Here is a 12,897-nt window from a genome sequence, read left to right as displayed (position 1 = left end):
GCGTCCGAATCCAAATATATATGCGAGTGTGTCTTTGCACTGCTCCCTGTATTTTTGACAAATTGGTTTTGATCTTTTGCACTGCTTTATTTATTAGTTTTAGCACAATTGAGCTAAAATGTATGCACTCAAGCACCATTGTTTTCTTCTATTATGAATTAAATTATTAATTTGGCAACAGCAGGTTTATTTTTCAGACATAGTCACTTTTGTCATGATATTGTACTTTTGATATATGGGGAGGGGGGTTTCCTAACACTGTGGGGCACATCTGCCAACAGGGAGGAGGGCACATCTGGCTATTTATACTGGGGAGGGGGCTATACTAGGAAAGGGGCTTATACACAAGTCAATCACTTTTTCCTGGTACCTCGGCTTATATGCAGGTCAGCTTACACACGAGTATATACAGTAATACCGTATTCCCACAATATAGCTATGGAAGAACAGTCTTAACAGTCTGACATCTAGTGGTTGAAGTACAAACTGCACTGTATGCCAAGTATAAATGTATGAACCATATAATAGGCAATGGTTCAAAGTGATACTTAAGTCAAAATAAACCAATTAGATAAATAACTGTATCTGTCCTCCTACTTCAAATTGACTAGATATCCCACAATTTTATGTTATGTTTAAAAACTTAAAAAAGTAGAATTATTGTTTTGTCTCAGCTCAATGAAACTTCCCCCCTCCCAAGGTAAGTATCTACATATTTTATTTTTAAAAATGACAGTCCTTTAAAGGGAATCTGAAATTAAAATAAACCTATGATATAATGAATTGTATGTGTAGTACAGCTAAGAAAGAGAACATTAGTAGCAGAGACATAATGTTGTAAAAAAAAAAAACTATAACTGCAAATAAAAATATGAGACTCTTTTCTTTGCTACTAATGCTCTATTCATTATCAGTACTACACATACAATTCATTATATCATAAAGGTTTTTTTTCGCTTTCGTGTCACTTTAATGTTACACTGACATAATGTATTTTCTTTTGCAGAAAGCAAAATGTTTCCTCAGGATGTTCCATCTATTGCCAGCAGGGGGCACATGGACAGCACACCTGACTTTGTCCTGGACCCAGATTATTACAACCTCTATCAACATTCATTTTATCCTTATTACAACAATCTGTACAATTACTCCCCCTACCAGATGACCATTAATAGTGGTGATCCAGCTGCTGCCAGTGAGCTGGGTGCCGTAAGTGGATCACCAATAAAGAACAGTCTAAGGAGCATCTCTTCAGCTGCCTATGTTTCTGGACAAACAGGAAACCAGTGGCAGGTATAGGAAAACTATATCCATTAGGTTTAATTAACATTTTATACAGTCTCAGGAAGTCAATATTCAAGCCAAGTACGGAATACAATTTGTCAAGGTATCCATAGACACAAAATCTTACTGATTTTAAAATGTCTGGGATTGTAAAAGGTTATTTTGATTTGCATTCAGACCAAACTCATGGGCAGAGCTAATTAAGGGGACACTTAAGCAAGGATTAAAAAAAATCAGTTTTACTTACCTTAGGCTTCTACAAGCCCCCTCCAGCCGTCCCGTGCCCTCGCAGTCACTCACGGAGCCTCCGGTCCCCATCCGCCAGCAAGTTTCAGTTTCTCTGATAGGCCTGGCCACGCGTATTTTTCTCGGCGTTCAATAGCGTCTTGCGCCTGTGCAGGATGCTATTGAGGACGGATACGCGTGGCCAGGCCTGCGCAGGCGCAGAAAGCCCGCCTGCTCCCTGTCAGGGCCTGTCAGCAAAGGAAAAACTAGCTGGCAGTGGGGGAGCAGAAGCTCCATGAGTGACTGCAAGGGCACGGGACGGCAAGAAAAACTGATTTTTTATTCCTGATTTAAAGAGACACTGAAGTCTCTTAAAAATCCTCTTTTTATTACAAAATTGTGTTTAACATTTTTACCCTACCTAAACCGCCGCTGTAATCTCACTAAATCCCCCCTAATTACCCCCCCCCCCCCCTCTCCCCCGCAAAATCCATAACTATCTTGTTCGTGGATTTTGCTGCTATAGGAGGCAGAGCTATGAGCCGCAGCTCTGCCTCCTTACGCGTCAATCAGCCGCGTATCTCTTCCCCTCCCCCGCCCCTCTCAGTGAAGGAAGTCTGAGAGGGGTGGCTGAGAGGCAGAGCTGCGACTCATAGCTCTGCCTCTCACAGAAGCACTGCCCGGTTTGCCCCCCGGGGAGCTTGGGGGGATTTAGTGCGATTACAGCGGCGGTTTAGGTAGGGTAATACTGTTAAACACGATTTCGTAATGAAAAGAGGATTTATAAGAAACTTCAGAGTCTCTTTAAGTGTCCCTTTAAGCAGAACAGATTTTCCTGGATGGACTTTACATAACCCAGGCTAAGGTCACTGCTGGGACTGTCTGCATTGCACATAGAAATGCTTACTCAACCAGTGCAAGCAGCAAAGCTTATTACATGTCGATTCTGCAGAAATGTTTTCCACAGACTTGGACTTATGGTTACCACTGTATGTCTTTGTAGGTTGCTTTGCTTCACGCTGCAAAGTGGCATTAGCGGTGTGGCGTGCCTGCCGCACAACACTGCCAAAAACAGGTCTTTAGGAAATACCGCGTTACTATGCGGTATTCCCCGTCTGGCTCTTATCCAAACAGGAAGTGACACTCACTTGCGGTCACTTCCTGTTTCAGAAATACAAAATTGTACAGAAGTGTATTGTAAAAATACGCTTCCGCACATGCGCTCCGCAATGTCACTGCGCCGCTGACGCCAACATTTTTTAAATCCCTGCGTCACCATAGACTTACACTACTTCCGGTCCACCGCACGTCAATGCAGATACGTGCTCTAACGTGTTTTGGAAGCACTTCGAATTGAGGACTTCCAGCGCAGACTTTCATTGCCCTGCTGTAGCAGTGGGGTAAATTGCCACAAAGCACCACGCCAGTGTGAAATGGCCCTGACTCCTTTTAAACTATGGAAAAACATTTTAAAAAAGTATAAATATTAACTATAAATCCACTTTAACCAGTTGAGGACCACAGGCTTACACCCCCTAGTGACCAGGCCATTTTTTACAATTCAGGCCACTGCAGCTTTAACAGTGCATGGCAATACATGCATGGCAATACAATTTAGCACACAAATGAATCTTGCCCCCTTTTCTTGCCACCAACAGAGCTTTCTGTTGATGGCCTCTGATTGCTGTTGTGATCTGCATTTTTTTTAATAACCGTAATTTTATTGATTTTTTTTCAATAAAAAAAATATTTTCTCTTTATTTTATCCCTTCCCCCGACAGCCAATCCCTGCGATCGCCTCTCATAGGCATCAGCCTATGAGAGACAATCGTTTGTGAGCCTCTCCTGGGGACAGCTCAGTGACAGAGCTGTCCCCCGTACAGCGCTGCACTAGATCACAGCACTATACAAACACGTTCAGCGTTTTCTTTTTCTCAGCCTGGTTGTTTCAGTAAGTCAGCGGGGATGCGCGATTCCCGCTAATCTCCGCCCCCAGGACTTCTCGCCAATCGGCGTTAGGTGGCCCTGGGGGAGCCGATCAGCGTTAGGCGGTCGGGAAGGAGTTAAAGTGTACCTGTAGTGAAAAAAGTGTCCCAAAACAGGTGTTTATCTAGGTAGAGGGAAGCCGCTGGATAATCCAGAGGCTTTCCTGCCTCCCTCCTCCTCGCCATTGCAGCGCTGGGACTCAACGAAGCCTCAGCCGCACTGCGAGGTTACAGACAGCTTGCGCCTTCACAGTAGCATGGAGCTGAACAGGCTTTTTCCACCGGACACGAGCGGCGGCTTTGTGCTACTGCGCATGGGCAAGCCGTCCTGTGCCTGTGTAGTGCGGCCGCGCTCATTAACGTGAATTTGGGGAGGGGTGATCCAAAGGCTTCCCTCTTCTGAGGTAAGTATGTGACTTTTTCTTAGTCTGAAGCTTAATTAAAAAACACAAAACCACAGATACTCACCTAAGGAGAGGGAAGGCTCTGGGTGCTATAGAGCCTTCCCGCTCCTCTCACGGTCTGCTCGTTCCAGCGCTGGCTCCCTGTTCAAATCCCTTGCTGTGGGAGGCTTCAGAAGTCTTCAGGAGCCCCGAGTGCTGCCAAATATGGGTGGCTCTGTACTGCCCATGCACGAGTGAGCGTGTTCACGCATGTGTAGTACGGAACGGCCCTTCTTTAGGAGCACTTGGGGTTCCCGAAAACTTCCAAAGCCTCCCGCAGTGGCAGAAAGCAGTCTCTGATCACTGCTAGTGGGGGACACAGCGCTAAAGCAAAGGGACCAAAAAAGGAACAGGAAGGCTCTATAGGACCCTTCGATGAGTATCTGTTTGTCTGTTTTTCTATTTCTCTTCAGACTCATTTTAAGGTTTGCTATAAGTTGTTTTTAGGACCCATCTGACAAAGTTTGACAAGTGTTTTCTACCTGTGCAGGTGAAAAATGGTGAAAACCGTTTGGCAGGACATGGCACAAGCACTCAGTTCAGGATGCACTCCTACTACCCTTCATACTTAGGGCAAAGCGTGGCCACTCCTACTTGTGTCCAACCCATCTTCACCTTTGAGGAGAATCCAAATTTTACAGATACAAAGGCAAGTGGTAAGTCTTAATTAATTCTGTGAGTGTTGTATACAATGCATGACGTAGGGTCCGGTGCAGTATACTGATATTCTAGGGCGCAAATAGTTGATTAAGCATGCCATTTTCTTGAAGAGCATGTTTATAAAACAAGTAAAATGAACCACTGAAGCGTGGACACCACCCTGGGACATTGCAGCAGTGCCAAACAGTGATGATCACCGGATAAAAATAGGTTTTATTCAGATTTCATCCAGGTAATTAAAGGATACCCGAACTGACATGTGACATGATGATATTTAACTCTTTCAGGCAGAGAAAGAAAAAAAGGAACACAGCATAGTTTTTTGTGTGCTAGGCACTGTGCATACCCATGTCTATCTAATCATGTCACATGTCAGTTCAGGTATCCTTTAAAGCACCTGTGCGGGTTACCTATCAGACGTCTTCTTTGATCCATCCCACAGCGCCTCCCACGATGTGTTCCAAGCGCATCACGTGACTACAAACACTTCCTCCTTCAACCCCGAAGGAGGAAGTGTTTGTAATCACGTGACTGCGGCTTGGAACGCATCGTGGGAGGCGCCGAGGGACGGATCAAAGAAGACATCTGATTGGTAACATTTCCCCCGAATCTGTTTTTTGAGCATCCCTGGTGCCAAAGATAAAAGAAACACATGGTGAAAATAAACTGCGCAGTACGTCCTGAGGGAGTCCCTGGGCGGGGCAAAACGCGTTGACGTAGGCCTGCGTCACGCGCTGTTGGTGTGCTTCGCCGCCCCCCTCTGCCCTCCCGCCGGATCGGAGCACGGTGCCCTGTGCAATGACGCACATTACCGATGTTGGACTGTCATTATGATGCAAACCATAAGGCCCCGAGTCCTGTGTATGTACACAGTTGAGTACTCCCGCAGTTGGAAGAAATAAGGACTCTGTGGTCATTTGGGCCTGGACGGCAGTCTATGATGTCGGCATATGTCGGACTGATGGAGGAGGCGGTAACTATATAAAATGAACTATGTTATATCAGCTTACACAACCTCGCAATCCATATACAATGGGTTTGGCTAAAGGATGGGATCTTGTCACTGTTTGCAGGGGAACTGTTACGCACATAGTACTCAGTATGGTTAAACAACAAGCACTATAAAGAAGTTTCGTGGATGCAAGACAGACAGTGATTATATATTATGGAGACTAAGTGCACTGGGTCTTTCAGCAACTGTGCAAGAGAGACTATCTGAAAATCTTCCTTACTTGAGAAAAAATATGGCTCCTTAATGTTGGAACTTTGGGTCCCTTTGATCGTGGCCTGCAGGAACTTTTGCGCATAGTCAATAATAATTTTTTCATTTTTTCTATTTTGTATTTTTGATTTGCCATCCACATCAATCTGACTGCCGTACTGGGGTGACAGCCCCTTAGGTCTATATCTACAATAAGGAGTGTGTAGTGGTTGGGGCATGGTGCTGTGATTGCGGGGGGACATAGGTGGGCGGGGAGTGCATTTTTAAGTGGCTGGTGACCGCTGTTACCGGGTGCGCATGGGTTAAGGTGTGAGCATGGAGAAGTGGGTGGCATAATAGGTGCCCTTATGGTTATTTATATAGGTCCATGCCCACTTTCCCCCATGCGCAGCTTTGGTACAGTAATACATTTTGTATTAATTATCACTTTTTATCGCGCACTGTCGTGATAGGTATTAAGCTGAGACAAGTTAGGGCAATTATACGTTCTATGTGATTTATGTGCATATAATTATATGTAACTGTTACAATTGATTGATTGGCTTTTTACAATCATATGAAGGATTACCAATTTTGAAAATTAAAAACAGGTGGTTGAACAGTATATACTGGTAGTGTGTTTCTTTCTGTGATTCTGCTGACTACCAGCCTGCATAGCAGGACAGTGGGTTGAGTGAAATCTTATTTTAAAAATGTGATTTAATTCGCCAGTCAGGGCCTCCAGAGGTTTCCCGAGCCATTTTGCATACTTTCCTTCTTTTGCGCTTCCAAATTTTTTACAGGTGCCACCACCTCGTTCTAGACCTCATTGCTAGAGTGGTTGTGACTGCCATGAGAGAGATACATACACTAGAAGTACAGCCAGACAGTGTTAAAGCCATAGACCATGTTTATTTTCTAAAGGAATACTGTAGGGGGTCGGGGGAAAATGAGTTGAACTTACCCAGGGCTTCTAATGGTCCCCCGCAGACATCCTGTGCCCGCGCAGTCACTTACCGATGCTCCAGCCCCGCCTCCGGTTCACTTCTGGAATTTCAGACTTTATAGTCTGAAAACCACTGCGCCTGCATTGCCGTGTCCTTGCCCCCACTGATGTCACCAGGAACGTACTGCGCAGGCACAGACCATACTGGGCCTGCGCATTATGCTCCTGGTGACATCAGCGGGAGAGAGGACATGGCAACGCAGGCGCAGTGGTTTTCAGACTATAAACTCTGAAGTTCCAGAAGTGAACCGGAGGCGGGGCCGGAGCATCGGTAAGTGGCTGCTCGGGCACAGGATGTCTGCGGGGGACCATTAGAAGCCCCGGGTAAATTCAACTCATTTTCCCCTACAGTATTCCTTTAAAGAGACACTGAAGCGAAAAAAAAATTATGATATTATGATTTATATGTGTAGTACAGATAAGAAATAAAACATTAAGATCAGATACATCAGTCTAATTGTTTCCAGTACAGGAAGAGTTAAGAAACTCTGGTTGTTATCTCTATGTAAAAAAGCCATTAAGCTCTACGACTTTCAAAGTTGTGTAGAGGGCTGTCTTCTGACTTTTATTATCTCAAGTGTTAGTGAACTATTTCCTTTTTCTCTGCCAGAGGAGAGGTCATTAGTTCACAGACTGCTCTGAAAGAATCATTTTCAATGCTGAGTGTTGTGTAATCTGCAAATATTAGAGAATGATGCAATGTTAGAAAAAACACTATATACCTGAAAATAAAAATATGAGAATATTTTCTTTGCTGCTAATGTTCTAGTAATTATTCATAGTACACAACCAATTCATTATATCATATATTTTTTCTCGCTTCAGTGTCTCTTTAAGTATGTATAGAATGTATCATGAAATACAAGACACAATGATTTCCCTTTTGATCATAAAGAACTTTTGGTCTATTCTTTGTTTTATTACTTGACTGGCTGGGTTGGAACATCTGACTCTCTGTGTCATTCATATGCAGCTTGGTTAGACTAAACAGCAGTGTGTGAACCCCTGTCCTCATCACATCATCAATCATTGAGGTAGTAAGGATAGAGGATGGAGCTGTGAGGGGAGAAAAGCCAGTCTTTCGCTGTGAAAACAGAACTGACTCCACCCTCTTCCTCTGTACTACTGTTGACAGATTAACTCTTTATGGTCAGCATTGTAGATTTTCATAATCAATTTCTGTCTAATTCCTCTCAGCTCAGTGTGTAATAAAGCATTTACCATTTCCTGACTCTCTCTAGTGCACTTCTAACAATGTTAGATAAATAAAAAAGGCAGCAAGAAATGGCTTCTTTTTGCAGGTAGGGTAATGGCCCACAAGATTTTTATACATACACTGGGAGAGTGTGGGGTTAGATGCTTTAATACACACTGTAAAAGGAGGATCTGTATCTGCCGCACAGGGAGGAGGTAGGTATAATCAGAGAGGAGGTGGGTATAATCATGGAGGAGGTAGGTATGATCAGGGATGAGATGGGTATCATCAGGGATGAGGTGGGTATAATTATGGAGGAGGTAGGTATCGTCAGGGAGGAGGTAGGTATGATCAGGGAGGAGGTGGGTATAATCATGGAGGAGGTAGGTATGATCGAGGATGAGATGGGTATCATCAGGGAGGAGGTAGGTATGATCAGGGAGGAGGTGGGTATAATCATGGAGGAGGTAGGTATGATCAGGGATGAGATGGGTATCATCAGGGATGAGGTGGGTATAATCATGGAGGAGGTAGGTATCGTCAGGGAGGAGGTAGGTATCGTCAGGGAAGAGGTAGGTATCATCAGGGAGGAGGTAGGTATGGTCAGGGAGGAGGTAGGTATGATCAGGGAGGAGGTAGGTATGATCAGGGAGGGGTAGGTATGATCAGGGAGGAGTGGGTATAATCAGGGAGGAGTGGGTATAATCAGGGAGGAGTGGGTATAATCAGGGAGGAGTGGGTATAATCAGGGAGGAGGTAGGTATGATCAGGGAGGAGGTAGGTATGATCAGGGAGGGGTAGGTATGATCAGGGAGGAGTGGGTATAATCAGGGAGGAGTGGGTATAATCAGGGAGGAGTGGGTATAATCAGGGAGGAGTGGGTATGATCAGGGAGGAGTGGGTATGATCAGGGAGGAGTGGGTATGATCAAGGAGGAGGTAGGTATGATCAGGGAGGAGGTAGGTATGATCAGGGAGGAGGTAGGTATGATCAGGGAGGAGTGGTTATGATCAGGGAGGAGGTAGGTATGATCAGGGAGGAGTGGTTATGATCAGGGAGGAGGTAGGTATGATCAGGGAGGAGTGGTTATGATCAGGGAGGAGGTAGGTATGATCAGGGAGGAGTGGTTATGACCAGGGAGGAGGTAGGTATGATCAGGGAGGAGGTAGGTATGAACTGAGAGAAGGTAGATATGATCAGGTGATCATATCTACCTTCTACTACGGAGCTAGTAGAACAAGGTAGGAGCTAGCAGCTAGGTATTTTATATATGTTTATTGTAAAAGGTATAGATGTCCAATATACTAAACTTTATTCATTGCTAGTGACTGATCTGTGTCTTTATCTTGTGCTTGTACAGAGTATACAACACCAAGCAGCCTGGAATCTGGGTTGGCCTCTTTGTCCAGCAGCCCTCCAATCAGCAATGAGGACACCAAAGGTGTGGAGTGTGAAGCTCCTGCTGAGGCCTCCAACTACACAATAACCACCATTACTGGTGATAGAGAGTAAGAAGACGTGATGCAGCAACCTACTGAGACAAGCAACAGTTAAATGGCTACTAGTTCAAATGAGACAGCTATAGGCTTACATGCACACCTTTCAGTACTTCGGAGCCAATATCTGACTTGCTTTTCATGTACCTCTTTGTTTTTTGATAAACCTTTTCATGGCTCAGTTTTTCCGTTCACAAAAATAATTTTTTGTATATAATATAACATGCACTGCTTAAATGACAACTATCATGAAAATTGTAACATTTAAAATCTCACATAAAAAAAAAAATTCTCACAAACATATAACATGTATATCTGTCCCAGAGTAAAATGCAATATAAATCAGTTTTCCTATGTTGCTGTCAGTTTACAGTAAAAAATGAGGTTCAAAAAATCCCAAAACAAAACAAAAACCTGCTGGAACATTTTACAACTAATTGGGTTAATTAGTTCATAAAAAAGGGTATCCAAATGAAGCTGAGTCTCTGAAGTAATAATGGGGAGACAAATTAGTGCAACAATTAAAAAACTATGTTCCTCAATGTAAGCGTGCAATACATTTGGGGATTTGATCATACACAGTACAAAATATAATTAAAAGGCTTAGCGTTACAGATTGCCTAAGCTCATAATGAACTCCTAGGAGTGTGAAAGGGGCTAAAAAGGACAAAAAAAAAAACCCTCTTACTATAAATGCTATGCAAAACAGAAATTTGCCTTAATTGTTTTTTTTCATGATATGTTTTATTGAATGTTCATAAATTGCAACATGAAAAAGAATGTTAACAATATAAAGAGCCCATACATATGAAAGGGATATTTGAAAACATACAATAGCACCTTCAAATATATTTTTTTACACTGAGTAAAGTTCCAACACTCAAATACAGCCGTAACCTATCGGTTGTACACAAAATACCCATAAGGCAATTCATCAACCAAGGAGACAGCGCCTGACTTATTGAGCAGCGACTTATGCTGGTTAAGTCTATAAAAGATGGCTTCAGAAAACATGGTGAGATCCGATAATACATATTTTAATGAATCAATAGGATTGGTCAACAGTAATGCAACATCATCAGCGAACATGCTGATAACGCGATGTGTATTTCTGATTTGTAGTCCTTTTATATTTGGGTTGGATGTTATTTTTTGAGCAATCGTTTCCATTAATAAAACAAAAATAATAGGGGAAAGGGGACACACCTGACGAGTGCCGTTGGAAATACTGAATGATTTAGATATGAACCCTGCAGCGTGGACGTTTGCTGTGGGGGTGGAATAGAGGGCAATGATAGCAGTAATAATATGACCACAAAATCCAAACTTAATAAGTGTTTGTCTTAAAAATTGCCAGTGAACTCTGTCGAATGACTTTTTGGCGTCCAAAGTTAAGAGTACCAAAGGCATTCAACAGAGCTCTGCATATCTGATCAAACCTAGCATTCGCCTCGTGCCATCATTTGCCTGACGTCCCCTCGTGAAGCACACTTGGTCATAAAATAGAAGGTGTTATTAACATTAAAGAGAATCTGTATTGTTAAAATCACACAAAAGTAAACATACCAGTGCGTTACGGGACATCTCCTATTACCCTCTGTCACAATTTCGCCGCTCCTCGCCGCATTAAAAGTGGTTAAAAACAGTTTTAAAAAGTTTGTTTATAAACAAACAAAATGGCCACCAAAACAGGAAGTAGGTTTATGTACAGTATGTCCACACATAGAAAATACATCCATACACAAGCAGGCTGTATACAGCCTTCCTTTTGAATCTCAAGAGATCATTTGTGTGTTTCTTTCCCCCTGCAGCTATCTTCCACTGAAGTGTCAGGCTGTTTCTTCCTGCAGAGTGCAGACAGCTCTGCCTGTATGTAATTCCTCAGTATGTGAAAGCCCAGCCAGCTCAGAGGAGGATTTATCCAGCTTGTAAAAGATAATAGAGCAGAGAGAAGCTGCACTAATCTAAATAACACACAGCAGTGTGCATAGAGGGGCCTGGAAGGGGGAGTTCATAGCAGAACCACAACACTGAAGAACTTGGCAGCCTTCCAGACACAGGCTGACAAGTCTGACAAGAGAGAGATAAGTTGATTTATTACAGAGATGGTGATAGTAGAACGTGCTGCAGTAAGCCAGAACACATTAGAATAGCTTTTGGAACTTGTAGGATGATAAAAAACAGGATGCAATTTTTGTTACGGAGTCTCTTTAAGCAATTTGCCAGTCGTTTTGTGTATAATTTAATGTCTGAATTAAGCAGCGATATGGGCCTAAAGTTGGCTGGGGAGGTTAAATCTTTATCAGGTTTCGGAAGTAATGATTGCATCTAAGTGTTCACTGGGTATTGGGTTCCCCTCCAAACAGTAGTAAAAGATTCTGTACTAAGGAGTCTGCAAAAGTGAGTAAGAATTCATTACTAAACCCATCAGGTCCAGGGGCTTTATTACGATTGAGTTGTTTTATAGTTTTCAATATTTCTGCAGCTGTAAAGGGACTGTTTAAAGATTATAATTGGGAGGCCAAAACTTTAGGTAAGTTCATGGAATTCAAAAATGCATTTATTGATTCTTCCGAAGGCTGAATTGTCGATGGGTCATTTTTAATGTTATACAGTTGAGCATAATATTCACTGAAGAGGTCAGCAATCTCTTTAGGGTTGGTTATCTGGCATTTAGATGTCGGATTGACTAAAATTTTTGTTTTAAACGGCTCAAAGAATCCTGAAAATTCTCCGTCTGCAAGGAACAAAGCCAGTAATGGATGGCTGTAAAATTTGGGTGCAGACAGAAAATGCACAACGTTTCAGCCTGTGGGTCTTTTTCAAGTGCTGCTGTTCTTTGTAATATTTGGGTGCCCAGGAGGCACTGAATTAAAAGTAGACATCATTCTGTAGTAGAAATCACTGCATGGGCTCAGGATCACTTCTGAAAACCATTGTCTGGATGGTTCTGATCTACTTCTGAAACATGCCTGAAGAAGAAATTTAAGTTTCGAAAGCTTACAGAGAAATCTTGTATAATTAGTCATTAAAGGTATCACCTCAACAACTTTCGTTGTCATGTCTTCGGATTGAACATATTTTGTCAGTACATTCAGAAACTTATCTGTACCTTAAAGTGTACCTGTGTACATACACTAAAAGGTTGTATTAAAATAAAACTGTATACATTATTTGCAGATGCATCTCTTTGAGCTTTGAATTCAACTTCTTATCTCACTCCAATTTTTTCTTACAGTTATATTTGTTAAAGTAAACCTGTAACATGGTAAAAGCAAAAGTTAGATACTTTACTCAGTAGAAGGAAGCCTCTGGATCATCCAAAGGCTTCCCACATCCCCCTCCCAACCACCGATCCAGCACTAGGACCCTCTGGAAGTTTGCGCCCACGCTCCATCCCAT

The 12,897-nt window shown here is 42.8% G+C and overlaps 1 protein-coding gene across 2 annotated transcripts in view; it reads left to right on the top strand.

The window, feature by feature from the left end:
* Positions 1–12,674, top strand: part of LOC137545699 (doublesex- and mab-3-related transcription factor 1-like) — a 35,214-nt gene extending 22,540 nt beyond the window's left edge. The window contains exons 3-5 of one of the 2 annotated variants that reach the window (XM_068267228.1): positions 1,007–1,293; positions 4,428–4,586; positions 9,360–12,674. In XM_068267228.1, coding sequence (XP_068123329.1) covers positions 1,007–1,293; positions 4,428–4,586; positions 9,360–9,485 — 572 coding nt within the window. In that variant the 3' untranslated portion in view covers positions 9,486–12,674. Of the gene's footprint in view, positions 1–1,006; positions 1,294–4,427; positions 4,594–9,359 lie in introns of both variants that reach the window. The other variant, XM_068267227.1, reaches the window with a different exon arrangement.
* Positions 12,675–12,897: the final 223 nt, after the last annotated feature.

This window comes from Hyperolius riggenbachi, chromosome 2 (genome assembly GCF_040937935.1).
Source record: "Hyperolius riggenbachi isolate aHypRig1 chromosome 2, aHypRig1.pri, whole genome shotgun sequence".
NCBI lineage: Eukaryota > Metazoa > Chordata > Amphibia > Anura > Hyperoliidae > Hyperolius > Hyperolius riggenbachi.
This window is presented reverse-complemented; position numbering and strand designations above follow the sequence as displayed.